General features: G+C 35.1%; 1 protein-coding gene across 1 annotated transcript in view; it reads left to right on the forward strand.

Moving 5' to 3' along the window:
• LOC307169653 (uncharacterized protein) overlaps positions 1-6,031 on the forward strand; it is a 30,394-nt gene extending 24,363 nt beyond the window's left edge. Inside the window, exons 10-13 of the mRNA XM_079890384.1 lie at positions 2,163-2,438; positions 2,521-2,578; positions 3,312-3,386; positions 5,806-6,031. Of these exons, the coding sequence (XP_079746510.1) occupies positions 2,163-2,438; positions 2,521-2,578; positions 3,312-3,372 (395 nt within the window). The 3' untranslated portion in view covers positions 3,373-3,386; positions 5,806-6,031. The remainder of the gene's footprint in view (positions 1-2,162; positions 2,439-2,520; positions 2,579-3,311; positions 3,387-5,805) is intronic.
• The last annotated feature ends 21,286 nt before the right edge of the window (positions 6,032-27,317 follow it).

The raw sequence follows: 27,317 nt of genomic DNA on the forward strand, positions 1-27,317 counted from the left end.
TTTTTGAAAGCATTCTCACTTTACAGCATTTTAACACAAGTGCCAGTGCTTTTCACAGTCCTGTAGCTTTGAGGAAGGTTTCTTCAAGCGTCTCGGAGACGTTCCCGCAGTTCTTCTGGATTTAGTCTGTCTCAGTTTCTTCTGTTTCTTCATGTAATCACAGACGGACTCGATGATGGTGAGATCAGATCATACCGGCTCAAATAAAAAAAATTATTCTATCCTCATGCTTTTTTTTATCAACACTTGAATATGGATAAGTTTAATATTTGAGTAAAAAGATGAGAAAAATTAGTTTTTGTCAAAGACATCCAGAACACAAATGGAGTTTATCGAGTTCATCAACACCCCCAAATCTTACAGTTCTGTAACATTAGGTAGTTTTGATTTACATCCTGTTTGATGTTAATGATCATGTTAATTTACATATGCATATGATGTCACTTGCTTCTGCTTCATCTTCACCTGTTATGATCAGGGGATTCACTTCTCTTTCAGAAGATGCATAATAGTGGCCCCTTGTGTATAACAGTGAAAACACGGAAAATTGTCAATGGTGGGGAAAGAGTTAATCTAGCTCCAGCAAACACAAACATTCTGTTACAGCTTGTAGAAGTTGCTAAAAAACACAAACATTAGGGCTGCTAAACGTTCAGAATAACAGGGAGAAAACATTGTTTAATTAAACTGACCGCACCACAAATGACAAACACATTCAGCCAGCTTTTTATTAGTCTTAAAAAACTCTTATCTAACTATTGGAGCCTAAAACATATTTAAACATATGCGTAACAACACTCTGGAAAGCTAACCAGGCACAATATTTAATTGTATTACTTATAAAAGAAATAAATAAAAGAAATAAATATGAAACAAATGTAAAAAAAATATTTTAAATACATTTTACTGTTTGATTGCAGTGAACTTCATTTGTTGACTTGGGACCTGCACTGTATTTTTCGACCGTCCGCATCTGTGAGATTTGCGTTGAGTCTCACGGGATCCCAATGCAGCCGTCTAGAAGATGGAAGAAACATGAGATGGGAGGAAACTAATATATGTCAATGCTTTCGTGCTCTCTCACAAAACGTTTGCATCTTTTTATATCTGAAACTAAATAGAGAATGTCTAATAAGGGGAGAACTTCCACTCCCAGTAAACTTCCGGTTTCTGAACTGGTTGCAGTTCCACTCTGGCTCCACATGAGGGCGCTCACAGGACGAGTGCAGAGTGAATGGAGGTCTATGGCGCTATACCCATCAAAATCCACTTTTCTCAGGATATTTTTTGTCTAGTAATTTGAATGTTGTATTCGAAAGGAGACGCAAAGAAATTACACATTGCGGGGTGTTAGATTTTTTAGAGCACTTATTTGCTTTAAAAAGTCTTTTTAAGTGTCAATGACGTCATACACATCGTACGACCAGAGATGCTGTTTTACGGCAGTCCTTCACTCACTCTGGTGCGTTCGCGCTCTGCACTTTCTTTTCACTCGAGGCATCGATTCGACAACACAGCTGACACAGGGAAATACACGTGCTAGAAGAGTTTTTGTTTTGTTGTTTTAAAAGACCATCAAGCGGTATCTCTGGTCGTAATCAGTCCTTCACTGACCAATCAGCGTTCATTAGCAGAATGCTAGCGTGTTATGGGCAACAACAACTCAACCTGTAAGAAATCAAAAGGACATAAGTACTCGTTCATTCAACTTTCCACCTATAACCCATGTTGAACTTGCAAAACCTACAATCAAATCTGAGATTTCTCAACGGCAATCGGGTGAAAGAGACACATTTAGCCGTCTAGCCCCATAAACTCCCATTCATTCTGCACTCATGGGCGATCGCCCCCAGTGGAGCTCTGGTGGAACTACAACCAAAACTCGGTACAATAGGACTTAATAGGGAGTGGGTAGGCTCTCCGTAGACGGGCTCTGTCCCTACTAAATATCATGCTATTGCCGATTAGCCGATATTCTGATGGCTTTATATCGCTCAATATCGGCGGCTGATACATCGGTGCATCTCTAATAATGAGTCATTGTGTGTCTGTTTTAACTCATTGGATTCATTAAACCAAATATACTTTTATTCATAAATGTATATGATCTGAAGTATTAAACTTTGTTCCTCATTTTTCTCAATCTTTTTCTGCTCCTGAAGTGTCTCTGTTACAGAAGAATCCCTCGTCTCCAGTAGTGTGTCATGCCACAGGTTTCTACCCATCAGGAGTGACTATTACCTGGTTAAAAAATGGAGTGGAGCACCATGAGGATTGGGATCTTGGAGAGCTTCTGCCAAATGAGGACGAGACCTTCCAGAGGACATCTAGCCTTCGTGTTTATCTAGACGAATGGAAGAACAACCAGTTCAGTTGTGTGGTGGAGCACCAGGGGAAAGCCATCCGGAAGACTGACGATGAGATCAAGAGCAACTACAGTAAGTTGTTAATAGTGCTGCATAGTGTTTATGGTTATGCCTTTTTAATTAATAGTTTTCACCTGACATCAATCTCTTATAGGACTGCCCACCTTGTGGACAAAACAAGGCTTTCCTTCCGCCGCCAGTCATTTGACCAAGTATGTACCAAGTTCTAATGTAGAAAGACAGCGATATTTAAAATTACATTCAATATACACCTTATTTATGATGCATATTGCAAACAATACACAGGTGAGCAGAAGAGCCCAGAATATAAATGCAATGCACAGTTTCAAGTGTTTTTCCTTAGAAAACCATGATAGAGGAAACCATTTAGCGTGTTGCTGCTCGCCTGTATATAGTATTCATCATCAATAAGGTCTATATTCTGAATCTTTTAATATCACTGTTTTAGCACATTAATGCACTTTATCTCTATATTTGATGTGATTTTCTATATTAAGTGTTTTCCCTGTTAGGCGTTTTAGAAATTCCCGCTGTTTTTAGTGATTGAAAAGCAGGTTCTGTACATGGATCACACGTGCACAAAACCTGCATTTTGTTCACATATTTTTGATTGAAAACTGACAGGCTTGTGCTGCAGTCCTGTGATTGTTTTGCCCTCCAGCGTATTTCTAGTCTTCTGAAATCATATGATAGTTTTGTTTGAGGGACAGACCGTTAAGTTTTTATTCATTGCAGTGCACTATATGCAAACAGGTTTATTCTCATGGCAATAATGAGCCGACATTGGTGGATTAACTTAAACCTATTTCAGTTACTGTAGGTGCCAAGGCAACATTCACATTTGGTTTGTTTTTAATCTAATATATATATATAATTTTATTTAAGATATATTTGAATTAATTTTAGTTTTTTTCTTTTTTTAAGGACCTACCCAAGAATACATGTACTTCTGTGTGTGATGGGAGTATTAATATTTGCACTGTAGTCCGTAAGAAATAAGTAAGTGTATGTTTACATGTGTTTTTTCTGATCTTCCCCTGGACTGCTCCTATTTCTCATTCTAGTGGCTTCATCAGCTGTAGGATGTTGGGAATGTACGGAGACCCTAAAGGGACATAGTGGTGGGAAATCATATGCTTTTACATTCTCTCCCAAATGTTGAGGAAACACAAAAGTTTTGCGAGAGAACGTACATTTTCTCAGGGACACGCAAAAGTTTTGCTTGATAACAAATTTTCTCTGAGGAACTAAAAAGTTTTGCGATAGAGCATACATTTTCTCTGGGGATAGAACGTACATTTTCTCTGAGGAACGCAAAACTTTTGCGAGAGAACGTACATTTTCTCTGGGGATAGAACGTAAATTTTCTCTGGGGAACACAAAAGTTTTGCGAAAGAACGTACATTTTCTCTGAGGAACTGCAAAAGTTTTGCAAGAGAACGTACATTTTCTCTGGGGATAGAACGTAAATTTTCTCTGGGGAACGCAAAAGTTTTGCGAGAGAACGTACATTTTCTCTGGGGATAGAACGTCAATTTTCTCTGGGGAACGCAAAAGTTTTGCGAAAGAACGTACATTTTCTCTGGGGAACGCAAAAGTTTTGCGAAAGAACGTACATTTTCTCTGGGGATAGAACGTACATTTTCTCTGGGGAACGCAAAAGTTTTGCGAAAGAACGTACATTTTCTCTGGGGAACGCAAAAGTTTTGCGAAAGAACGTACATTTTCTCTGGGGATAGAACGTAAATTTTCTCTGGGAACGCAAAAGTTTTGCGAAAGAACGTACATTTTCTCTGGGGATAGAACGTAAATTTTCTCTGGGGAACGCAAAAGTTTTGCGAGAGAACGTACATTTTCTCTGGGGATAGAACGTAAATTTTCTCTGGGGAACGGAAAAGTTTTGCGAAAGAACGTACATTTTCTCTGGGGAACGCAAAAGTTTTGCGAGAGAACGTACATTTTCTCTGGGGATAGAACGTCAATTTTCTCTGGGGAACGCAAAAGTTTTGCGAAAGAACATACATTTTCTCTGGGGAACGCAAAAGTTTTGCGAGAGAACGTACATTTTCTCTGGGGATAGAACGTAAATTTTCTCTGGGGAACACAAAAGTTTTGCGAAAGAACGTAAATTTTCTCTGGGGAACACAAAAGTTTTGCGAAAGAACATACATTTTCTCTGGGGATAGAACGTAAATTTTCTCTGGGGAACACAAAAGTTTTGCGAAAGAACGTACATTTTCTCTGAGGAACTGCAAAAGTTTTGCAAGAGAACGTACATTTTCTCTGGGGATAGAACGTAAATTTTCTCTGGGGAACGCAAAAGTTTTGCGAGAGAACGTACATTTTCTCTGGGGATAGAACGTCAATTTTCTCTGGGGAACGCAAAAGTTTTGCGAAAGAACGTACATTTTCTCTGGGGAACGCAAAAGTTTTGCGAAAGAACGTACATTTTCTCTGGGGATAGAACGTACATTTTCTCTGGGGAACGCAAAAGTTTTGCGAAAGAACGTACATTTTCTCTGGGGAACGCAAAAGTTTTGCGAAAGAACGTACATTTTCTCTGGGGATAGAACGTAAATTTTCTCTGGGAACGCAAAAGTTTTGCGAAAGAACGTACATTTTCTCTGGGGATAGAACGTAAATTTTCTCTGGGGAACGCAAAAGTTTTGCGAGAGAACGTACATTATCTCTGGGGATAGAACGTACATTTTCTCTGGGGAACGCAAAAGTTTTGCGAAAGAACGTACATTTTCTCTGGGGATAGAACGTAAATTTTCTCTGGGGAACACAAAAGTTTTGCGAGAGAACGTAAATTTTCTCTGGGGAACACAAAAGTTTTGCGAAAGAATGTACAATTTCTCTGGGGATAGAACGTAAACTTTCTCAGGGACACACAAAACTATTGCGAAAGAAAACAAACTTTCTCTGGAGAAAGGCAAAAGTTTTGTGAGAGAACGCAAAAATTCTCTGGAGAACACTGGCTTTTTTCCATCACAATTTCTCTTTAGGGACTGTAGGAATGTCCAGACCAATAACACTAACATTCAAAAGTCTGGATTTACAGAGACATGTTAATGCATTTGATAGACATTCCAGTAAGGTGGAATTAAATAGAGCCAATACTTCACTGTACATTTTTTTAATTAAATAAATAAATATTTGTTTATTTAGAATATTGAAATATTTAAAATATATATATATAAACACGTGCTTATTTGATGCAACTGACAATAGTTAACGAAAGTTGAATATAAGTTTTAAAAGTTATATTTTCCAAAATGGTCAAAGCCAAATGTTTGTCTTCAAGCAGAACTTGCTGTTTTAATAATTTCAATGTATAATTCCATAGGTTTCAGTGGTCATACAAATCATGTAATTAGAAATGTCCTAATTTAATCTTTATGACATTACTTTGCAGAAACTAAAGTTTGAGCAGACGATCTGTCAAAATGAAAGGCAGAGCTACAGTGACAAGAATCTTTAAAGTTTCCTCCAATCGTCTGCACTTTCTTCAGATTTCAGTCTTAAGGATGTGAGAGAACGGATGATGTGGGACCAAAACATGTTTTTATTTTAGATCAAGTTGTAACCACTGATTTCAAATAAAGGTTTACAGGTTTTTATGATTTTAATTATTAAACTTTAAAATAAAAAATTAAAGAACACTTGCTGTTGTTTTTTTGTTTTGTTTTTCCAATTACAGTACGTAAGAAGAAAATATAAAGCCGACAAATTTTTAAATAAGAATGTTTTAATTTAATGTTTTAGTTTTAATATAATAATAATTTAAATATTGTAGGTGCAACATCAGATCAATTTGTAAATGTAAATGGTGTTTTGTAAAGCAGGTGTATGGATAAAGACTCATTTTAATATAATTAGCTAATACCTTGTATTTGTAACATAAAATAAAAAAGTATTTTTTGTGCCTTAAATCTCTCAATTTAGCCTTTTGTCTGAGTTTCCTGTGGAAAAACTAAACATAAATTTGTATTGTAATCACTAATACACACAGGCATCATACAGGCTCATATCTTCATTTCTTTGCTGCAAAGTCAATGATTTTCTCATTATATAAATATAAAGGCATACAAGTAAGTAAATACAAGTATGTGTTCAAGTATGTAGGTTCTTTGTTATTAGAAAGCGACAAGTCTTGAGTTCCCAGAATGCACCATGACATTAATGTATTATGCAGATTACTGTTTATGGGGTTATATTGTTATTAGTGGAATGACCAGTCCTGAGTCTTTCCAACCATTTACAGTTGTATTAATTAAAAAATATGTTGGTATAGTTTTCTTGTTGATAAATGATGCTGCATTTGCCTTTTACCCAGAAGGCTTTTAAACATCAAACCCGGACTAACATGATGGTAAGTATGATGACAGTTATCATTTTTGGGTGCACTGTACCTTTAAATAATACTCCACACCACTTGATGCATTTGCTATCACCTTATAGTGGTGAATATTCAGATATCATCTTTTTTTTAATGTGTCTGTTGGTTGTCACTAATATTGTGGTGTGTTTAGTAATAATTAACAATTATATATACACAGTATATATATATATATATATATATATATATATATATATATATATATATATATATATATATATATATATATATATATAAAGCAACTACCTATAAAAAAAATTCAACTATAGCTGTTACATACACATACTGTTATATCCGTAAGTGAGTAGCCTAGTTTAGTATTCACTTGAGAACAGAGCCGTTGTCTCTTATAAAGGACTCCCTCTATTGCATCACTGTCTCTCAGAAAATTAAACAGTGTTTCAGATGACAAACCCCTAAATCGCGTAATTTTCCACCTCATGGGGCCGGGTGTGAGCGCCGCTGAAATATTGTTCTTGGTTATGAAAATGAAGAGATTCCAGCACGTAAGGCACTTTTTGGCTCACGAGACACACCGTGGCGCTTCAGGAGGAATATAAACAGGTTTTGCCGGCGTGTTTTGGCTCACCTTCTTTGCCCTCTTGTTTCAAACAGCGAGGGTCTTTCTCTCTCCTCGTCTTTCCTCCCAGCAGGTTTATTCCTCTCAGCGGGTTTATTCCTCTCTCTCGGAGGCCCGAGTGCTTGCAGCGGCCATTAGATCGACGAGAGGTGGGAAGATAAACGCGCAGGCGAGTAAACACACACACACACACACACACGCTCCCCGCTGCTCGCCACGGGCCAAGAGTTCCTGAAGAAACCTGAAGATTTCCCAGACCAAATCACATCTTCAGTTTCTCTCATCTGGAGGTTCACATTGTCACCTCTGACCTTTAGAGAAGAACCACTTATGTGACACACGTGTTCTGCCTCAAACACTACAGTTTTAGGTGTTCAATTCGGTGTTATGTACTATTTACTGCACACGTTTTAGATAGAAACTAGATTTAATATGTAGATTTTTACCCCCGTTGCCATGGTGTTGCTATGCAATTGCTATGGTGTTCTGTTTGGTTGGGTATTGTTACATAGGTGGTTGCTAGGGTCTCTTCTATTGTGTGGTGTTGCTATGCAGTTGGCAGTGTTATAATGGTCGCTAAGCGTTTACTAGGGTCGTTGCTAGGGTGTAATTGCTACATTGTGGTTAGTATGTTGCTAGGGTGTTCTTGCATAGGTTGCATCTCCCAAGGTTTTTTCTCCATTCTGACACCTGATGGAGTTTTGGTTCCTTGCCACGGTAGCCTTTTTCGCCTTTGTTGCCATTGGCTTTGGGCTTGCTTGGTTGTGGACATTAAATTTAACATCTAATTTAATATTCAACAATAATATTGATCTACCTGCATTGACACTATTATGAGAACTGAACTGATAGCTGCCAGGTGCTATTGCTAATGTTTGGCATGATGACTAAAGCGTTGCTAGGGCCTTCTGTATTATTGCCAGGGTTAGTAGGGCAGTGTTTGCTAGGGTGTTCAGTATGGTTTTTCCTAGGCAGTTTCTAAGGTGTTTTGGGTTGTTTCCAGTTAGTAGGGTTTTATGTACGGTTGCTAGGTGATTGCGAGGGTGTTCTCTAAGATGTTGCTTTGTGATTGCTAAAGTGTTTGGCATGGTGTTAAGGATGTTGCCAGGGTGTTTTAGTTGTCAGGGCATTATTAAGGTAAGGGTGTTGCTTTGTGGTTACTATGTTGTTCTGCATGGTTGCTAGGGCATTACTAGGTGGTTTCTAAGGTACTCTGGGTAGTTGCCAAGGAATTGCTAAGCAGTTAGGGGTTATGTATGGTTGCTAAGTGATTGCTGGTGTGTTTGGGATGGTGACTAGGGTGTTGCTAGGGTGTTCTGTATCGTAAGTGCATTGCTTTTTGTTATGCAGTTGGGGAGGTTGCTAGGGTATTACTACAGTAGGTGGCTTGTAAGGTGTTCTGTGCTGTTGCTAATTAATAATGCAATTAGTGGGGTTTTATGGGTGGTTACTAAGCATTGCTTTGCAGTTGGGTGGTGCTAATCAGTTGCTAAGAAGTTATGGATGATTGCCATTGTCTGACTAAGCAGTTGCTAGGGTGTTGCTGTGTGATTTCTAGGGTACTTTGAATGATTGCTAGGGCATAACTAGGTGGTCTCTAAGGTGTTGCCAAGGAAATGATATGTAGGCGGTGCTTTGCAATCGTTACAATGCTCTGCATGGTTACTAGGGCGTTGCTAGGCAGTTGCTAGGATGTTAATTCATGTCTGTGGCTCAAATGGTGAGCCAAAGTGTAATAGACTATTTCAGTTTAACTTGAAATGGAGTCATTCTGATACGCCTCACAATGATGACAATATAAAATGACTAGCTGAACTCAAACTGCTCTCATGTCGTCACACAGCTGTAATTTGATTAGGTTTGAAGTGTTTTTTAACACATGCAGACTTAAGAGGTGTCGTTGTGGTTGATTTGCTGTCAGCACCTGTAGAGTTTTAACAGGAAGAGGAAATCAAGACTCTTAATGAACAACTTGGTGAAAGCCTCAAATCCACATGTGAATGTGCGAAATGTAAAATGGCACTGTATGTTTCCTTAGATAAATGGGTTTTAATCTTAGATTTTAATAAAAGATGGACAGTGTGTCTCCACTTCCTTTCACTGTAGAAAAATTAAGCCAAATTAACTCTGAGAATGGCTCCTCCTCCTAAGTATCAAGGTCCCGCCCACATTTCTGCTCCCGCAGACTCAATCGCCAGCAGAGCTGTCAATCATAATAATATAATAATTATTTATTTATTGTCATTGCAATGATACAACACGATTACATTAGAGCATCAGTCGACAGTGCAATTGACAAATAACAAACAAGGAAAATGGTGTGTTATGAAAATGTTAAATGTTAAACCCCATCAAATAACTGACTAAATCCATACTTATTGGAAAACCGAACACTTGAACAAACATCAGCGTGATAAGAGCTACCTTATGACAGAAACCATCTTTGGAAAAATTTGAAGTGTAATTGGATTTTTTTTGTTTGGCTCGCATCCCATTGGATAACAGTGAGAGGGCGGGGCTTATGACCTATACTGCAGCCAGCCACCAGGGGTCGATCTAAATACTTTGGCTTCAGGACATGTTGGTTTTAATGCTTAAAAAGTTTTTTTTTTGTTTTTAAATTAGTGCCGTCAAAAACTTTAGTTAGATGCGATTAATCGCGATTAATCAATTTGACAGCACTATTTTAAATGCATAAGTTTTTTTTTTTTTTTTATGTAAAACTTTTTTTGTAACGTTGCCGAAACGTTATAATGTTATCAGCACATTTTCTTGCAATGTTTTAAAACATCTTTACCATGTCAAACTTTAATTTTATTGATTTATTTGATAGGGATCATGCATATTCATGAACATTGTTGTATAAAAATACTGAGCTGTCAATTTATGTCAAAATGCATTGTCAGTTTTCTGTACATTTTCACTGTGCTTTTTATTAAATATTGCATTTAAATTCAGATTTTATAAAAATTTAAATTTTTATTTACAATAAATTTATGATAGTGATATTTTTTTTTAGCTAAATTTTTCGCTATTTTAACAACATTTCATAATGTTTTATATTGGTTGTATACATTTAAGATAAAACCTTTGACCAAAAATGAACGTCTCGAGTGTCGCGTAAAAGACCGGAAAGAACGAGAATACCACTAGCTTGGATTTGATTAATTTGATTATCATTTTAGCATTCATTAAATGCATGTTTATCACTTAAGAGCCCGTGAACAAGCTGCAAACAGCCATCAAAAGACATTTGTGAACCGTACGAGAGATTATACATGAAGAAGAGTGGCAGAATCGTGCCAACGGCTGGTATATATAGATCTTTACCACACAACATGTATTATGAATTCACAGACAAATGGGCTTTTGCTGTCTCTGCTGTACAGATGACTGTATTTATGAGTTTAAAACATGACACACACACACGGGGAAAGACATGGTGAAGAAAGACTCAGTCAATTACGTCCCAACAAGCACAAAACACTTTCAAAACACACGAGGCTGAGTGAATAAAGACTCCACCTTCGTGTTTAGGTGAACTAGCCGGGAACACGCTAGCTGTGGGTTTATTTCCCGCCCGGCCAGCGGCTCCTCCATTCTTTATGATTTGCCGGCTTTCAGGAACGATTCCTTGTTCATTTGAGCTTAACTCCCGCCGACTGCTTGTGTTTGCCGAGCTCGGATTCGTCTGGCGGGAGAGAGTAACGCATCTATCGGGTAAATCTCGACCTCTGCTTGATTTCTCTTCACACAGAGCTTAAGATGAAGAGGACGTGTCGTCCCGTATAGCCGAGCTCATCTGTAAGGGACTTTTGTCTTTCCGCAAGAGGATTTCTTTTTTTAAATAAGAGCATAATGAGGAAAGGAAATACATCACCGTTCCAATAAATGTAATGTGTAGATTTAGAGGTATTTGTCAAAGCAACTTCAGCGAGGGCGGCCATGTTGTTCAAACTTCGACTAGAATCCATTGATTTTATTTAATTTAATTCACATGTTCTGCTCTGGAAAGATCACAGTATCACATCTTGGGCAACGTGAGGTAGAACAAAAGCGAAAGAGAGAGGAAAAATAGAAAGGAAATGTGTTTGAGGAGATCAAATGCATTTAAGCGAAATGATGAAGGTGACATTAAAACTGTTTTTTTAAATAATGTATTTACTGTTCAGAATCCTCAGTTTTTGTTAAAATGAGGGAGGCCAAGATAGTCCATCACTCATTTGGGCTTTTAAAAGGCTGATTAAAATGGTAGTTAAATGTAACTAATAATTATATTTATTGAATTATATATATATATATATATATATATATATATATATATATATATATATATATATATATACACACACACATTATAAATTGTTTTTTTTATTATTATTATTTGTATTATCTGTATTATTAGCTTATTTATTAAGTTTATAAAATATTTTGCATGTAATGTAGTTAACGGTAGAAATCATATTAATTGATTGGATTAATTCATGTTGAAAATGTAATGAAGAATTATATTTTTTTATAATAATATATTTCGTGTACTACTACATTTTATGTATTTATTTATTTATGCACAAATGAATGAAAAACTTGAAAATTCTTCATTTTATTATCTATATTTTTTCTCTTTATTATATTGTATTTAGCATATAATGTACTGTATTTAAAGGTACCAATCAACTAAATTAATAATTCAGTTTTCAAACTGACAAAAATAAATAACTATCTTTTAAAATATTTAATTAATGTTTAAAATGTTAGTTAAATGTACTTTTATATTATTCTATTTTTTTTTACACATTAAAAAAAAATATATATTTATTATTATTATTTTATATATATATATATATATATATATATATATATATATATATATATATATATACTGTATATATAATTATTTTTATTATATATATATATAGTATACATATATAATTATTATTTTTATTACATAAATATATATATATATATATATATATATATATATATATATATATATATATAATTTTTTTTTTTTTTTTTTTTTTTTTTTTTTTTAACCTGAACATGTTGTTTGTGAGATTGTCCAATTCTATGAGGCTCATTGGTTGGGCTGACATGATTTGGTGTTCGACTGTTTTTCCTGAAACTCCCTGTATCTTATTTTCAGTTTTTAATAACCCGTATCGTTTCTGGTTTCCCACAGACATGATGACAACAAGCCATGACAAAACTCAAAAGTTCAAAAGTCAACATGCCGACATCTGCCATCAAACAAACACGCGAGTAAACAAACGCTTGCAGTGAGAGCGAGACGACGGCGTCTGATGACAACATGTAAATTAGGGAGGAAGTCAGAGAGCGGGTTGAAGATGAGCAGGTTAACAGACTTCCTGTCGGTTTAGTGTGTGAGATTAGGATTAGAGCACCATCTGTCTCCAACTCCTGTTAAAGGCATAGTTCACCCAAAAATAAAAATTACCCCATGATTTACTCACCCTCAAGTCATCCTAGGTGAATATGACTTCTTTCAGACGAATATCACATCATAAAAGTGCATCTGTCCATCATAAAGTGCATCTATCCATCATAAAAGTGCATCTATCCATCATAAAAGTGCATCTATCCATCATAAAAGTGCTCCATACTGCTCTGGGGGGTTAATAAATGCCTTATGAAGCGAAGCGTTTGTGTAAGAGAAATATTCATATTTAAAACTTCATAAAGTAAAATAACTAGCTTCCGGCCAAACAAACATATGGATTCCTCTTAAGTCTAAGCACTTTTATGATGGATAGATGCACTTTTATGATGGATAGATGCACTTTTATGATGGATAGATGCACTTTTATGATGGACAGATGCACTTTTATGATGGACAGATACACTTTTATGATGGACAGATGCACTTTTATGATGGATAGATGCACTTTTATGATGGATAGATGCACTTTTATGATGGACAGATGCACTTTTATGATGGATAGATGCACTTTTGTCATGGATAGATGCACTTTTATGATGGACAGATACACTTTTATGATGGACAGATACACTTTTATGATGGATAGATGCACTTTTATGATGGATAGATGCACTTTTATGATGGACAGATACACTTTTATGATGGACAGATGCACTTTTATGATGGATAGATGCACTTTTATGATGGATAGATGCACTTTTGTCATGGATAGATGCACTTTTATGATGGACAGATTTTATGATGGATAGATGCACTTTTATGATGGATAGATGCACTTTTATGATGATAGATGCACTTTTATCATGGATAGATGCAATTTTATGATGGATAGATGCACTTTTATGATGGATAGATGCACTTTTATGATGGACAGATTTTATGATGGACAGATGCACTTTTATGATGGACAGATTTTATGATGGACAGATGCACTTTTATCATGGATGGATGCACTTTTATGTTGGATAGATGCACTTTTATGTTGGATAGATGCACTTTTATGATGGACAGATGCATTTTTATGATGGACAGATGCACTTTTATGATGGAAAGATGCACCTTTATGATGTACAGATGCATTTTTATGATGGACAGATGCACTTTTATGATGGACAGATGCACTTTTATGGACTTCAAAACAGAAACAGCCATTCACTGCCATTATAAAGCTTGGAAGAGCCAGGACATTCTTTTTTAATATAACTCTGATTGTATTCCTCTGAAAGAATAATGTCATATACACCTAGGATGACTTCAGGGTGAGTAAATCATGGGCTAATATTCATTTTTGGGTGAACTATCCCTTTAAAGATCTGTGTTTGATTTGATGTTTGTGTCGTCTGTTGTGTTGAGGTCACGGCCTGACCGATGAAGGTCTGTGTTTCGTCTGTCGTCGTCTGACCCCACGCCGCCTCCAGACTCCTCATTAGGAAAACAAACTGACTAATGAGGCGAAGTCCACTCGTGTCTTTCCTCTAATAATGGCTGAAGTCATTAGAGCTCCGGTGAGACTCTTAGCAGGTGAAAGTCTTCGCTTCAGCATTACTTATAACGCAAAAACAAATATTACATCTAAATGAAAAAAGGTAACATTTTACAATAAGGTCTCATTTGTTAACATTAATTAATGTATTAACTAACATGAACTAACAATAAAAAATACATCTATTACTCTATTTATTAATCTTTTTAAGGTTAGTTAATGAAAATCCAGCCGTTCATTGTGTATTAAATCATTTTAACAAATAACTCATTTTAACTAATGAAACCTTATTGTAAAGTGTTACCAAAACCAAAGTGTTGTATTTTTGTATGTATATATAGTTAATTGTAAAATAGTCAATATTTGCAAACATGTGACTGCACATTAGCAGAGTTAATATTTTGTATTTGTAATATGAATTTGTAATATTTTTTTTTGTTATGGTCATATGTTAAAAAATCATTAAATATTTTTATTTTTAGTCATTTTGATCAATAATTATAATATCATAAATGTGTCTAATTATTGATCATTTCTATATTTTATCTTATTGCTCTTATTTAATATTGTTTATTAAAGCATAAATTAGCACTGTAATTATGGCACCTAAATATGCACTAAATAAATGTAAATGATAATGCGATGTACTAAAGCTCATGAGAAACTACACTACTCTGAAATCTGTGACACGAATATTTGCCAGATGTTTTTCTGTTACTATTTCACACTGTTTCTATGGTGTGATTCGCATATAAGAGGCCTTTGAATATTCATTCATCACCATTAAATGTAATTAATCCAGCAGAAATCATACGGGAAATATCATCAACGCTACATTTTGGGCTGTCAGTCAATTCAGTCAATTTAACCACATACTGTATATCAATATGAATGAAATCAGTGCTGTTCACTGTTTCACTTTGCAGATTTTTCCCACTTACACATGATCGGAAAGTTTGATTAACATATTAGTTTTGTTTGTATCATTTAAGGGTGGAGTTTATCTAAAATAGTCACTGCAATCATAGACTGGAGTGGAAAAAATCATTATAATCAGTCCAATACTGTTAAAAGAAAAAAAATTCCTCAGATTTTTAATAGATGTTTTGCGACTCGTACTGTAAATGGTGTGAATTGCAGCCTGCATAAACACATTGAACATTTAATCAGTCATTTAACAGCGTGATTATGTCTAAAGATATGTAGCTATTCTGTCATAACTGTATTTTAAAATCTCCTGAAATTGGGGCCTTTGAACATTTTAACCCTTAAATGCATGAATGTTTCGCCAATCATTATTACATATTCGGGTCTTTACTGACCCGGATCGATATCTTAACACTGATGGATCTCTAGCTGCTGCAATAGTATAAAATAAGCATATAAACCAATATTTTGATCGCTGGCAGCTTCTTCCCCAAATTCATCATCAAGTGACTGGTACGAAGTAATTCGCAGAGCCATTTCAAGTTTTGCTGATATATTCTTTTGTTTTATGCCTGCGTGAAACATCACGTTGTCATTGTGACATCGCCACCTTGAGGAAAAAAGGTGAATTGCACTCAGAGATTCAATCATTGTGACATCGCCACCTAGAGGAAAAAAGGTGAATTGCACTCAGAGATTTAATCATTGTGACATCGCCACCTTGAGGAAAAAAGGTAAATTGCACTCAGAGATTCAATCATTGTGACATTGCCACCTTGAGGAAAAAAGGTGAATTGCACTCAGAGATTCAATCATTGTGACATCGCCACCTTGAGGAAAAAAGGTAAATTGCACTCAGAGATTCAATCATTGTGACATTGCCACCTTGAGGAAAAAAGGTGAATTGTACTCAGAGATTCAATTTGAGATTCATTATTTATTCAGATTGTTGCACAGAAGAAAAAAACGAACACTATTACATTCCTCGGGTCACTAGCGACCCTAAATGTGTTAGAAAACATGCATTCTTCCACATATATATTTTTTCTTGTTATATTGTTTATATTTAGATTGAGGAATACTAAGAAGGTTTAATGAATGAAGTCCCGATTCGATAAAGACCCGAGGCATGCTTTTAACTAGTCATATGGAAGTCGACTTCAAATTAAATGGCTACTGTTACTGGTCCTACTTGACCCACTGTGAGAGGGTTTCAAAACAAGGACGCTAAAAAACGCAGCTGCTAGTGTCAATCACTAGTGTGCCTCTTGAGATTAGGGAAGTGAGATTTATATGCACAGCTCTTAAATACACCCCCCTAAACCTCACTTCCATCCGGGTCACGGCACCAAATGCAACTGATCCTACTCGACCGCTCTGGGGTGCGTTTCCCAAAAGCATCGTTAGCCAACTATGGTCACAGGTTTTGTCGTTATCATCAGTTCAACGAGTCTGTGTTTCCTGAAACCATCGTTCCAATGAACATTCTCAAACAGCATCGCAGAGTTGTGTGTTTGGAACAACAGATCTCGCCCTGTGGTTAGAAGCAGAGTTTCTTGTTTGCATGACATGTGGATTTAATAATCATTATCTTGAGCCAAATAAGCAAGCTGACATTCAGTACAATATATATTTTATTTAGAATACATACAATGTCATTTACATCTGTTAGTTTGTCAAGAGATTTAAAGCGTAGTTTTTGAAGAGTGCGCATGTGTGAACGTGCTCTAGTGCGTAAGAACGAGTCTATGATCGAATCTGGAAATAAAGCAAAATAACTGAGAAAAATGAGAAATAGTCCTCAGATGCATGTCCGTAATTTATAGCACAACATCTAGCGTTAATTTGATCTCAAACAGATTCATTAAAAGTATTATTACTTCAACACCTGTGTGACATCATTAACCAACGTGGGAGGCGGAGGCGCTAACAAAGATGCTAAACACCGTAGCCACTAGCATCAGTCGCTAGTGCGCCTCTTGTGGCCAGGGGAGTGAGGTTTACACGCACAGCTCTTACTGGCCTACATTACACTACTATCATAACAGGAATATCTCATATCTGTAGGACAATGACAGCAGGAGGTGCTGTTTATCACCGGGGGGAAACTCACTCGGATGACTTTGACACACACACACACACACACATGAGCAGGTGACTTTGGTGTTGAAATAGCTACAGATCATCTGGCAGCGTTTGTGCAGTGGTTTGACATTGCTGGTGGTGTCCGAGCCAGACTGTCTTTCCTGGGGCGAGTGTTTCCTCCGGTGAATCGAGCAGCCGCTCTAAACGCTTTACTGCAGGCGCTTTTGGGATGCAGCTTTTCTCTGTTGTGGGTATTTGGTTTCAGTTGAGAAAAAGTGTCCAATTAGGGAAGCCACAGTATCGATCTGGAAAACGAGTCAATTACACACACACAGAGAGAGAGAGAGAGAGAGAGAGAGAGAGAGTTTAAAATAGCAAGTCAGCGTTGAGTTTGTCTTTATCCACATATTTACTGCTCGAGACAAAACACATACTGAAGAAATGCCATTGTACCTTTTGGACAAGACAGTACAAAAACACTATGATTTTGGTAATACCATGTTTCTTTTTTGTTTTTAACATGTTATATATCAAGGTACCGTACAATACTTATTTGTAAGGAGATCCACATATTTATTGTTCCTGCTCTGCCTGAAGTTTATCTGTCAGTATTTCTCAGTATTAGCTAGTTTGCTCAGTTAGCGATCATGTATAGTTTCAGCACAAGAAGCGAGGACACATTACACAGGGTTTCCTTTGAACCCGGCTGTGCGCTGATGAATACTTGTTGCCGCAGTTTCATTGAAAGTTTGCTGAGAAAGTCTTTCAAGACCCCCTTTCAAGCGTTTTGTTTGTGTGAAGTGATCCGCGTCTCCCGCTGCGAATGAAATTAAACTGGAGAAAATAATCACCAAGCCACTGTCTTCCATAATCACAATGTAGTACAAAGCAAAAGCTACAAATTAACTCAAGGGTAAAATGTTAGGGAAGGAAAACACTCGTTAGAATCTATTTGCCGTTTTTAGCTAGCCACCAAAATTGCTAACTCGTATGCTAGTCACTGTAGCCGTCTTCAAATTTCAATGCTAATTGCAATTAGCCATAAATTATACTTGTGACAGAACAATTTAGTTTGCAAACACAGACTGTTTTTAAGGTGGTTTCCCAGGCTAGTTAGCATTTCATGCTAATGTTCATCTGTGAGTCACAGTGGGAGCTTGTTTGCTAACCCTATACACTGTCCCTGTGAATGAATATTCTCAAGCAGGAAGTCATTTGTTTGTTTTTGGCCACCAATGAGCCTTAACCAGGAAAACAGTATGTTAGCCACCATGTGTAGTGGAAAACATCTCAATTTTAGCTTATCGCACTTGCTAAACAAAAACAAACATGGCGTATCTTCAGAATACGTACAATCACATTATACACATGATGAATATGAACTAGCGTTATCAGTAAATGATGTCTGAGCTGCAGCAGAGTGATAGTCATGCTAAAGTAATCAGTGATGCTAGCGTGTAGTCGTGTTAGCGCGGTGCAAAAGAATCAGACCTGTTTCCAGGAAACCTGATGGTTTTTATTCAGGAGCTGTGCTTTTGAATGTTGTTGTGTGTCATGATGGGATTAGCAATGATGTCGATCCATGTCGTTTCACTTCACAGACAGGAAGTTAGCAGCGGCAACGCTGACAGTCTCAAAGCTGTCATTCTGGTTATTAATAAACCTAAGAATGCATTTTCAGCCATTGTGTGTTCCACAATTTTATATCAAAGTTTTATTTTTATGTAATTAGCAGTGCTTGCTTAGATTAGCATCGCTAGTGCTCATTTGTAGAGTTTGTAGATGATAAAACAGGCAAGTAATCCATTCACAACCACCTTCAACACAGCAATATGCTAAAATCGTTCTGAGCACATTAGCATAGCAATGCAATAGCAACCATTCCGGATGACTTAGCATTGTGGCGGCTTCCCAGCTAACAGGACTAATGTTATCTGAACTTTAATGCTGTGGGAAGGTTCTCTCAGAGTTATGAACAAACATTATATCCAGTAACATTAATAAAACATGATCTGGTCTTTAATAATGTTTTCAAAACATTAGCGCAAAAACATTATTTATACATCGTTCATGGAATGTTTCTATCAGAAACGTGTAGCTGTAACTTTTTTTTAAATGTTACTACAGGTTTCAGAATGTTAGAGAACTTTCAAAAGTAACTTTCCCATAACATCTGAAGAATGATCAAATTGAACGTTTCCTTAACGTTCACATAACTAATAAAAAACGTTTAAAAAGATTTAAAACCAATGTTTTTACACTTTCATGTCAAGATGATAGGCTAATGGATAATGTTAGCCCATAGCTAATTAGCCAAGTAGTCATAATTGTAACAAATCCAAAATCAAGTTAACATTTTGTTTCTAATTAACAATCTGTTGCATTACAGAAGTGACTTAAGTTGTGAATGTCGTTTCTTGTAGACTGTTTTGACTTCATTAGCATGTAGCATCCGTTTTTTTTTATTTTTAGTGTATGTTAGTCCCGGCTAGCAGCTTGTGTTTCCCATACCAGCTAACAAGCAATCAGTGCATTAGTTCAGTCCCCTTCCTTGCTATCCGTCATTATCATGCATTAGCGTTTAGCATTAGCATGCAAAACACAATCCCATTTCCAAGTGCCAGCACTCGTGTTTCGTGTTTAACTTCTCTTTATGAGTGCGCTAAATAGCCTCCACGATGTCTGTTTATGTTGTACTTGAGGTTTGTGTGCGGGGTTAGCACTAATAAAATCCAAACGCTTGTAATCCAGCTAGTCCTGAGACTATCAAACCCAACAGATGGATGACACAATGACTTTGAGTTCGCAACAGGACGGCTAGCTACTTGCTAACATGCTAATCTCACAAAATGACAAGGGATTTTCTCATTAAAGTCATGATTTAGTGCTAAAACCATAGACTGTAAAAAAAATATGAACGTAGTGTCCGTGACGTCACCCGTAAGTTTCTGAAGACCGTTTTTGAAGCCTAAAGTGGGCGTGGCCGACCGTCGCCATCTTGGCAGCGTGTCACTCCCGAATTTATTTATTTTTACAGTCAGACAATGAGCTGAGGTAACGTGACGGCTAACAAACAGCAGACAAACCGCTAATGGTGACTAATGACCACAGCAGCGGGAATCCACCTGTCACTCAAAAGTGGACACACCCTTAATTATGCAGAAATTTAAGGCTTAATATAATTTAAACGGATGAGTTATAAAAAAATTCACCCCCCTCACAGTTGTCATGAAGGGCAAAATTAGCTATATAGACCAAAGGCACTTTTTGCACCAGGCTGTAAACATGTTTTTTTCTGCTGTAAAGTTGGGCATTTTAACATGGGGAAGATGCAGATTTGACTCACTTCTGCAGCCAGCCTCAAGCAGCCAGATGATGAATTGCCGTTTAATTCACTTCCGTGTTGGTTTCAAGAGAGAGACAGGGAGGTTGCTGCTTGGCTAAAACCTCATTTTACTTTTGTAATGTGATTGTATTTCAGGAGGTATAATGAAAAAAGTGTGGATGACTTGATTATACACATCAAGATGGTGTAAATGTCGTTGATTCAGAGATACACTAAACACTAAGCTAACATTAACATGTAAGTAAATTGCATCAAACTTGATGTCATGTTGACATTTCGTCCCCAAACCGTTAGCGTATGTCGTAAGCTAGCAGATGTACGTTGACTGACAACCAGAGGACGCTGCTGTGTAGCTTAACCGCGATGCCCCGACTTCTTGTTATTGAGTTATAATGAGTTCCTTAACTGTTTATCTGCTCATTTATTTATGATGAAGTTGTAGCGGCGTGTATGCCAAGACTGGAAGTCATTAAGGGATTAATTAGTGGAGTTTTGGTGGCAGCCATGTTTGGTGGCGGAGAGAGTTCGTGGCTTTTTCATCGCAGACGAAGACACACTCTTGCTCTCCTTCCCCCGGTGCCGGTTGTAACATTGACGCTCTGGCGTTTTTCCAGGCCACCTGGTGTGAGGCAGAGACTAGCATCTCGAGGGCAGGTTAAAAGCTGGCGCTCGCTAGCAGGAGCTCGAGAGGCCTTGGATATACGCGAGGCTGCCACACGCCAATGCTCTTTTCCAGATACGGTGACAGGACGCGACCACACTCGGATCACAGCTGCCGGGTCATTACCGTTACTGGCAGCCGTTGTTAGATGATATATTCAGAGATAGATGGGAAGCCGCTAGCATTGCTAGCTTTACTGTTCTTAGAAACAAAAAATGTTTCCTGTCCCTTTTTTGGGAAGCTTTAAAGAGGATGCGTTACATGTTTTGCATGTTAAAATAGTCAAGTCACCTTTATTTATATAGCGTTTTTTACAATACAGATTGTATCAAAGCAGCTTTACAGGGAAAACTGCTCACTTTAAAACTAGAAGTAACCCAATTCTAAGTTTAAGAACATACAATTGGGATGCAAAATAACTCTAATATTTGACATACTATTCATTTAAAGTTGTAATATTTTAAGTGTAAGAACATATGAGGTTATAAATAATTTTAATTTTAATATTTGAATATTACAATTTAATAAAATATTAATATAAGTTAAGTTGAATTTATAACGCTGGTTATAAATAATTGTTTATTTTAAAAAAATATGTATTTTAAGTGTAAGAACATATGAGGTTATAAATACTTGTAATGTTAATATTTGAATATTAAAATAATTTGATAAAATATTAATATAATTTAAGTTGAATTTATAACATTTAGGTTATAAATTGTTTATTTAAAAAATGTATTTATATTTTTAGTATATTAAGTGTAAGAACATACGAGGTTATAAATAATTTTAATGTTAATATTTGAATATTAAAATAATTTAAGAAAATATTAATATAATTTAAGTTGAATTTATAACATTGAGGTTATAAATAATTGTTTATTTAAAAAATATGTATTTATATTTTTAGTATTTTAAGTGTAAGAAACATATGAGGTTATAAATAATTTTAATGTTAATATTTGAATATTAAAATAATTTAATAAAATATTAATATAATTTAAGTTGAATTTATAACATTTAGGTTATAAATTGTTTATTTAAAAAAATATGTATTTATATTTATATTTTTTGTATTTTAAGGGTAAGAACATATGAGGTTATAAATAATTTTAATGTTAATATTTGAATATTAAAATAATTTAATAAAATATTAATATAATTTAAGTTGAATTTATAACATTTAGGTTATAAATTGTTTATTTAAAAAAATATGTATTTATATTTATATTTTTAGTATTTTAAGGGTAAGAACATACATTGAGGTTATAAATAATTTTAGTGTTAATATGAAAATAAATTCTATTTGAAATATGTATTTATATTTCTCATTTTAATATTTTAAGTGTAAGAACATACTGTGATGTTATAAATCATTTTAACAGTCATGTTTAAGTATTAATATTTAAAATATATTTGCATAATTTTAATATTTAAAACGTAATTTGAACTATTTATTTATGTTTCTAATTTTAATATATTAACTGTAAGAATACATTAAGAAAATATTGAATTACATATCAAATTAAAGTTTCAAACCTGCTAGAGGTTATAAACATATTTATTAATAATATTTCAATATTTTAAGTGTTGCTTGCAGACATTCATAAACTTTAATCTAGTTTTTCTTTATTCTGGAGTGTTGGGAAATATAGCACATTATTTTCTGATTTCATTTTCAGTTCTCCTGGAGTCATATTTCATCTCTATATTTGTGCTGTAACTCCTAAAGTACAGGATTTGTGTGAGGAGATTCAGTCGTGTTTACAGTACCTGTGTGACGCGCGTCGAGCGATTGAAACGCCGGTCACGCGCACAAACACACACATTCATGCGGCTCCAGGGTTCAGGCTTTAAATCCAGACTTTCACTAAGTACTTTATCCTTTATGTTCAGTTTTCTGCCAGCATCTTAGCTCTTACAAACAGTCAGCATAATAATCTCTCCTCCAAAACAAACCAAACAAGAGCTGGATCTTCCCCCGAGGAGGTCACATGACCTCGTTAGCTGGGATAAATTGGCCTAATTATTAAAGGCTTGTTAGATCTCGGCTCCATTAGTGAGTATCAGAAAACAAGAGTTCCTCTGTGAGACGGTCAGTGGAAATCACACACTGTTTTTAAAGCCAGTGTCTCCGGCGTTAATGGACGGGTGTTTCGCACTCGTTTACCTCGTCTCGAGATTAAAAGCATAATTAGTTTGATGCTGTCTGAGTCCAGACGTCGGTGTGAAATTAAAGGTGGGGGGAAACACAATCTTACCAAGTAAACAATGATGAATAGTGTAATATACTTCAAATTACTGATATGCAGTGCTGCTCAAAAGTTTACACCCCCCTTGCAGAATCTGTGAATCATTTTAACAAAAAGGATCATACAAAATGCATGTCATTTTTATTTAGTACTGTCCTGAATAAGGTATTTTACATAAAATATGTTTACATATAGTCCACAAGACAAAAAAAAAAAAAATAGCTGAATTTATCAAAATTACCCTGTTCAAAAGTTTATGAACCCCATTCTCAATACTGTGTCGTTACCTGGATGATCCATGACTTTTTTGTTGTTCTTCTTGTTAAAGTTAAGTTTGCCCAGTTAAACTGCTCAACGTTCTTCAGAAAAATCCCCCAGGCCTCGATTAATCTTCAGTTTTCCAGTATCTTTTGCATATTTGAACCCTTTCCAGCAGTGACTTGATGATTTTGACTTTTCACACTGAGGACGACTGAGGGACTCAAACATTCACTGATGCTCCTGAAGGAAACACAACGCAATAAGTGAAAACTTTTGAACAGGAAGAAGATGTCCAAATAAATATATATATATATTTATCATAAACTTCAAACTACTTTAAACTACTTTAAACTTCAAACCACTTTAAACTTCTTAAGTTTAAAGCTCCCAGCTCCCAAGCAACTCCATAGCAACCAAACTTGAGTACCCTAGCAACCATTTTGCAAGACTTATATCTCTGTATCAGAACATCGTACAGAAATGAGGGTTGGCTCTTTTGACTCATGCTAGCAAACAGCACTTCCAACATGCTACACATGCTAGCAGTGAATAGCTACATGCTAATAGCGATTAGTTAAGTGCTAAATCATGCCAAGATCATGCTAAGAACTCTAAAAACTCCATAATAACCATCTGTGACAACTACCAACCACCTAGTAACACCACAGCAACCGCCTAGAACACCCTAGCAACTGCCTAGCAACCACCCAGAATACCTTAGCAACTGCCTAGCAACACCATAGCAACCACCCAGAATACCCTAGCAACCGCCTAGCAACACCATAGCAACCACCCAGAATAACCTAGCAACCGCCTAGCAACACCATAGCAACCACCCAGAACACCCTAGCAACTGCCTAGCAACCACCCAGAACACCCTAGCAACCACCTAGAATACCCTAGCAACCACCTAGCAATTACCCAGGACACTTTAGCAACCCACTAGAAACACCCTGGCAACTTTTTAACTTTAAACTACTTCAAACTTTAAACTACTTTAAACTTTAAACTACTTTAAACTTTAAACTACTTTAACCTTTAAACTACTTTAAACTACTTTAAACTTTAAACTAATTTAAACTTCAAACTACTTTAAACTTTAAACTAATTTAAACTTCAAACTACTTTCAACTTAAAACTAATTTAAACTTTAAACTAATTTAAACTTTAAACTTCTTCAAACTTTCTAGTCCAGCTTTCTCAAGCCAACTTAAAGTTTGTCTCGACGAACTTTTTAATCTTTTGTTGTTGTTCTTGTTAAAGTTAAGTTTGCCCAGTTAAACTGCTCAACGTTCTTCAGAAAAATCCCCCAGGCCTCGATTAATCTTCAGTTTTCCAGTATCTTTTGCATATTTGAACCCTTTCCAGCAGTGACTTGATGATTTTGAGATCCATCTTTTCACACTGAGGACGACTGAGGGACTCAAACATTCACTGATGCTCCTGAAGGAAACACAACGCAATAAGTGAAAACTTTTGAACAGGAAGAAGATGTCCAAATAAATATCAAGCGACAGAATATACTTACATGTTTCCTGGAAGACAAATTAAGTACGATTTACCTTGATCTTCAAATGCAAAAATGTTTCACACCCCGGTGAAAATAACATGTATTTAGTATGATCCCTCTTATTTGGTTAAAATTAGTCACATTTTCACAGACTCTGCAAGGGGTTCACAAACTTTCAAGCAGCATTGTGTGTGTGTGTGTGTGTGTGTGTGTGTGTGTGTGTGTGTGTGTGTGTGTGTGTGTGTGTGTGTGTATATAGATATGCATATATGCATGCTGGGGTAACTTTTCATATAAAATATTTGATGGTGATATATATATATATATATATATATATATATATATATATAGAGAGAGTAGATATATTATATATATATATATATATATATATATATATATATATATATATAGTAGATATATATAGTAGATATATATTTTATATAATTAGTTACTATATTTAAATTTAGAGGATTTCTTTATTATTTTGTATCATTTTATAATTAAACACCATTATTTTATATTATTAATATATTCAAATATTTTTAATTATATATAGATCTATAAAATATGTATATAAAAATAGAATAAAACAATACATATACATTTTGAATATACTTTATACATATATACTTAATATTTTGTATTTATTATTTTTATAATTATATTATTTTATATTATGAATAATAATATATTAAAGTATTATTAATTAATTTATATTTTAATATTTTTTTTTTTGTAAATGTATTAAAATGGTATAACTTTTTAAAATTAAAATACATATAAATATAAATGTTGAATATATTTTATATAAAAAGATTCTTATTTTGTATAGATTTTTATTAGTATATATTATTATATTTTTATTAATGTATTAATATTTTAATATATTTATAAATGTATACATTGCTTGTATTATTGTATATTTATATATTTTACATATTTCATAATATTTATTTTATTTTGTATATAATTAAATCTACTTTAGATAGACAGAGAGCAATCTGCAGTAATATGTGTGTTATTGATGGGATGGTGTGTGTCATCAGTGTATTGGTGATGATGACGGATGTTATTGATCTGCTGATGAACAGCTGATGTTGTCTCTCAGTCGCTGACCTGTACTCTGCACTTATTGCCTCGTATATTTAAAGACAGACATGTATTGGCTGTTTCAGGAACAGCAGAGAACCCTCTACTGATGCCTCATATATATTACATATAATGGTTTCAGTCAATTCCATGTATCAGAACCTCAATCCTACATGTTTTGGAAGTGAAGTATGTCATTTCTGCAGAACTGAAAAAAAAAAAACTGAATTGCTGATCAATATATGCTTTGCTTTCATTTTTTTTAAACAAATATTTATTATATTTTGTTCTTTGTTTTTTTTTTATCTTATGGTTATTATATAAAAGTATAAATTATTTTATTTTTAATATTTTATTCTGTATTATTTTTTGTTTTATTGTTATACTTTTATTTTAATTTTATTGTTTATTTTTGTATTTGAATTATATACAGTGCTATGCATAAGTTTAGACACCCATGCTAAAGTTGACTAAAAAGAGGAATAAAAAATCATCTTTTGGAAATTAAACTTAATGCCTTAATTAAAAAAATTTGGAAAAATCCAACCTGGACACCAATTTTCTTTGTGAATGAATAATGTATCGTAAATAAATAAATGTTCTTCCTTAAAATACAGGGTGCATAAGTCTGGACACCCCTAGCTATGGTGAAGGCTATGTGATGATGTGGGGCTATTTTAATTCCAAAGGCCAAGGGAACTTTATCAGGATGCATAGTATCCCAGGTCCATGAAGTAACTGGCCTTTAAAAATAAAAATCTGCCTGCCTCTATGGGAATTTAACATAGGGGTGTCCAGACTTATGCACCGGCACCTGTATTTTAAGGAAGAACATTTATTTATTTACGATACATTATTCATTCACAAAGAAAA

Source organism: Squalius cephalus, assembly GCF_949319135.1.
Source record: "Squalius cephalus genome assembly, chromosome: 13".
NCBI classification, from domain to species: domain Eukaryota; kingdom Metazoa; phylum Chordata; class Actinopteri; order Cypriniformes; family Leuciscidae; genus Squalius; species Squalius cephalus.